Source organism: Rhincodon typus, chromosome 48, assembly GCF_021869965.1.
Source record: "Rhincodon typus isolate 14 chromosome 48, sRhiTyp1.1, whole genome shotgun sequence".
NCBI classification, from domain to species: Eukaryota; Metazoa; Chordata; class Chondrichthyes; order Orectolobiformes; family Rhincodontidae; genus Rhincodon; species Rhincodon typus.
The window spans coordinates 5,441,068-5,445,988 of NC_063379.1; the positions used below are offsets into that span (position 1 = coordinate 5,441,068).

The 4,921-nt window shown below is 45.9% G+C and overlaps 1 protein-coding gene across 1 annotated transcript in view; it reads right to left on the reverse strand.

Moving 5' to 3' along the window:
- The window catches only part of LOC125488018, a 51,236-nt gene that overhangs the window by 14,205 nt on the left and 32,110 nt on the right, over positions 1-4,921 (reverse strand). The window contains exon 6 of the mRNA XM_048620766.1: positions 1,929-2,018. Within this exon, the coding sequence (XP_048476723.1) occupies positions 1,929-2,018 (90 nt within the window). The remainder of the gene's footprint in view (positions 1-1,928; positions 2,019-4,921) is intronic.

Here is a 4,921-nt window from a genome sequence, read left to right on the forward strand (position 1 = left end):
CAGATGGTGGAATATGAATTCAATAAATATCTGGAATTAAGAGTCTAATGATGACCGTGAATCCATTGTTGATTGTCAGGAAAATCCCATTTGGTTCACTAATGTCCTTTAGGGAAGGAAACGGCCATCCTTACCTGGTCTGACCTACATGTGACTCCAGACCCACAGCAATGTGTTTGACATTTAACTGCTCTCTGGGCAATTAGGGATGGGTAATAAGTGCTGGCCTGGCCAGTGGTGCCCACATCCTGTGAATGAATAAAAAGAAAAGTTTTGCTAGCGCTGTTGGGGAAAGAGTTTAAATTGATTCAAAAGACGTTTGGGAGTCAGCAGAGAATACTAGAAAGTGACGCCACAGTGGGAGAGTCAGGTAAAACCAAAACAGAAAACCAAGCAGTTAAGGTAACACATTGGACTAAGAGAGAAAGTAAAATACATCAGGGTTATAATGTAGTGACGTGAATGCACCGAGTATCGTTAATGAGATTGGGGAGTTCCAGGCACAGATTGTGATCATGACATTGCGACGATAACAGAGACCTGTCTTCAGGAAGGATAGATCAATGTGTTGACTATTCCTGGTTACAAGGGGTTCAGAAAGGAAATAAAAGAAGAAGGGTGGCTTTTCTGGTTAAGGAGAGCGTTGCAACACTGGAGAAAAAGGACGTTTTTGTCATTTTGAGGACAGAACTGAGCGAAGGAATAAGCAAGATGCAATCCCATCGCTCCGAGCACTACACAGATCATTAACTGGTGAGGAGGACACACGGGAACAAATCTGCAAGGAAGCTGCAGTGAAGCATAAATGTGATAAAGTCATCATTATGATGGATTTTAATTTACCCATGATTGGACTGGGATAGTGGGAGTGGAAGGGCATTGAGGGACAAGCGTTCCTATATTGCGATCAGGGGAATTTCTACCACAGTCTGCATCCAATCCAATAAGACAGGGCCTGGTCTTTGGAAATGAAGTGGGCAAAGAGATCGAGTGAAAGATGGGGAACACTTAGGAGAGAGTGATCATTGTAAAGGTTCAGGATGATACGCCAACTGCTCTGCCCAGGACCATAAGGAACTACAGCAAGTTGCGTGCACAGTCCCGACCATCACAGAAGCCAAGCTCCCATCCATAGACACCATTTACACATCTTGTTGCTGCGGAAAGGCTGGCAACATCATCAAAAACCCCTCCCACCCCAGTAATACTCTCTTCCAACCTCTTCAGTCAGGCTGAAGGTGCTGAAACTTGAACACATGCACCAACAGGTTCAAGGACAACGTCTTCCCCGCTGTTACTACACTGCTGAGCAGATCTCTCTAACTTCAAATAACGCTGATCTTGCTAATGTTGATCTTGCTTTGGGGCACCTCCTCCGCAGCCATAACCTCTGTCTAAGTCCCCTCTGATCTGTGTGCCCTTGTTTGCTATGATCTGCCTGCACTGCTCGCAAAACAAAGCTTTTCACTGTCCGTAGGTACATGGGACTACAACAAATCAAAGACAGCAGAAGATCAGCCATCAACAGGGCAAGAGCAGAGTTAGGTTAGATAGAATAGAACCAAAGGGAAAGACAGTAGCTGAACGTCTGGTTCCTTATGAAAAGATGGTGGTTTGGGCACTGTCAAATTACATTTCTGCAAAAACTGGTGGTATAGTGGACATTGAAAGAGGTTATCCAAGATCACAATGGGATTTTGATCAATTGGGTCAATGGGCTGAGGAGGAGCAGTTGGAGTTTAATTTGGATAAATGCGTGGTATTGCATTTTGGGAAAACGAACAAAGACAGGACTTATACAGGGCCCTGGGTAGTGCTGTAGAACAGACAGACCTTGGGGTTCAGGCACATAATTCTTTGAAGTTTGTGTCACATACAGACAGGATGGTTAAGAAGCCGTTTGGCACGCTTGCCTTCATTGCTCAGACCTTTGAGTAAAGGAGTTGGGACGTCATGTTGAGGTTGTACAGGACATTGATGAGGCCTCTTCTGGAAAACAGCGTGCAGTTCTGGTTGCCCTGTTATAGAAAGCATATTATTAAGTTGGAGGGAATGAGAAAAAATTTACCAGGATGCTGTTGGGAATGGAGGGTTTGAGTTATATGGAGAGGCTGGGGCGTTTTTTTCATTGGGCCATTGGAGATTGAGGGGTGACCTTAGTGAAGTTTATAAAATCATGAGGGGCACAGATAGGGTGAATGACGAGGGTTTTTTCCCCAGGGTGGGGGAGTTTCAAAACTAAGGGGCATATTTTTAAGGTGAGAGGAGAAAGATTTAAACAGGACTGAAGGAATAACGTTTTTACACAGAGAGTGGTTCGTGTGTGGAATCAACTGCCAGAGGAAGTGGTAGATGTGGGTACAGTTACAACATTTAAAAAGAATAGGAAGGTTTTGGAGGGATATGTGCCAGGAGCAGGCAGGTGGGACTAGTTTAGTTTGGGAATTTGGTCAGCACAGACTGGTTGGACCGAAGGGTCTGTTTCCATTCTCTATGACTATGAATTTTTCTCATCTGTCTTTACCTGTAAGACAGCACATTGTGTCAGAGGAGGAAACCCAGTCAGGGGAAAGGTTCAATTGGACATATTCTCTACATGATCTGCAGCTTGGCGTGTGGGGGACAAATTTCAGGGTTTACAGAGGACCGGAAACTTGGAAGAATTGTGGACAGTGTGGAACTCCAAAAGTTGACACGTTGGTGGAGTGGGTGGACAGGAGGCAGATGAAGTTCAGTGCAGTGAAGTGTGAGGTGCTGCACTTCAGAACAAGGAACATTGAAAGAGAGTATAAAATAAAGGGTTCTATTCTAAAAGGTGTGCAGGGACAGGGAGACCTGAGTATATCTCAAGTGTTAGAGTTGTACAGCATGGAAACAGGTCCAACTTGTCCATGCTGACCAGATATCCTAAATAAATCTAGACCCATTTGCCAGCATTTGGCTCACATCCCTCTAAACCCTTCCTGTTCATATACCCATCCAGGTGCCTTTTAAATGTTACAATTGTACCAGCCTCCATCACTTCCCAGCTCATTCCATACACACACCACCTCTGCATGAAAAAGTTACCCCCTCAGCTCCCTTTTATATCTTTCCCCTTTCATCTTAAATCAATGCCCTTCTAGTTTTGGACTCTCCTACCCTGGGGAAAAGACTTTGTCTATTCACCCTATCCATGCCCCTCCTGATTTTATAAACCTCTCACCCTTCAACCTCCAATTCTGAAGGGAAAATAGCCCCAGCCTTTTCAGCCTCTGCCTATAGCTCAAAGCCTCCAATCCCTGCAACATCCTTGTGAATCTCTTCTGACCTTTTCAAGTTACACGACATCTTTCCTATAGCAGGGAGACCAGAACTGAATGTAATATTCCAAAAAGTGGCCCTAACCAATGTCCTGCACACCCACAACATGACCTCCCAACTCCTATACCCAATGCACTGACCAATAAAGGCAAGCATATCAAATGCCTCCTTCACTACCCTGTCTACCTGTGACTCCACTTTCAAGGAGCTATGAACCTACACCCCAAGGTCTCTTTGTTCAGCAACACTCCCCAGGACCTTTCGGGCCCGTCAGATCGAGGTCCCGTTGTACTCTGAGGTAACCTTCTTTGTTCCTGCTACACATTTAGCTCCTTTCTGGGTGCCATGGTACAGGCAGGAGACTGTAGAAGAGGTTAATAAGAACAATTTGAGAGAGGAGACTGTTTGGTTACGAGGAAAGATTGGGAGAAGCTGGGACTGTTTTTCCTTGGACGGGGAGAAGGCGGAGCGATTTGATCGAAGTTCTTAAAATCAGGTGTGGCCTGCACAGAATGGAATCTCGTAAGGGAACCAGAGGGCTGAGCTGAAAAGTCTTTTTGCAGGAGCAGCAGATGTGAGGCGAGAAGAAAAGATTTTCACGCAGCCAGTAGTTAGGATCTGGAACACACTGCCTGGACGTGTACGGTGGAAACAGGTCCAGTTGGGAGATTATTTACATTGAAACAGTGTACAAGGGGATGGAAGAAAAGGTAGGATATTGGAACTAAGTGAAAATAGTCAAAAGGCGCGTGCCTGCATCTGCACCGAAACAATTCTGTGATCTCAGGCTTCATATCGAGATACCTTCACAGAGGACAGCACAGCAGTTACATGGAGACTGCAGAGACAGTGTGCGGCTAGGCCGCAAAGGATTTGCAAACAAGGATGAATTTTCTAAACGAAGTCAGACTGGGGGCCCACATCAGTCACCGAACACAGCAGTGATAGGGGGGGCGGAAAACAGAACCTTATCAGAGCTAAAACCCAGGCTGCAGAGTTTTAGGTGGCAAGTCTGCAGGAGGGTGGAAGGTGGGAGACCAGCCTGCAGCAAGTTGGAACAACCAAGTATAAAGGTGCTGGAGGCATACGTGAGGGTTTCAGCAGTGGATAAGTTGAGATGGGGTTGATGTCACGCAACGATCCGGAGGTGGAAACAGGTGGATTCACTGACGGCGTGAATATAAGATTGGAATCCAACCTCGGGAGCAAATGTGGCACCAGGGGTTGTGAATAGATGATTTTGTGTTCAAATGTGGGCAGCACAGGAACAGAAACAGTGAGCAGTGAACAGAGCTCAAGTCAAGGACTGAAAACAAAGCCTCCAGTCTTCCCAAAATTTAACAGAAGAAATCATCGGACAAACTCTCCCAGGACAGGGACAGATACAGAATAAAGCTTCCTCTACACTGTCCCCCATCAAACATTACCAGCACAGGGTTAGATACACAGTAAAGCTTCCTCTACACTGACTCCCATCAAACACTCCCAGGACAGGGACAGCACGGGGTTAGATACTGAGTAAAGCTTCCTCTACACTGTCCCCCATCAAACACTCCCAGGACAGGGACAGCACAGGGTTAGATACAGAGTAAAGCTCCCTCTACACTGACTCCCATCA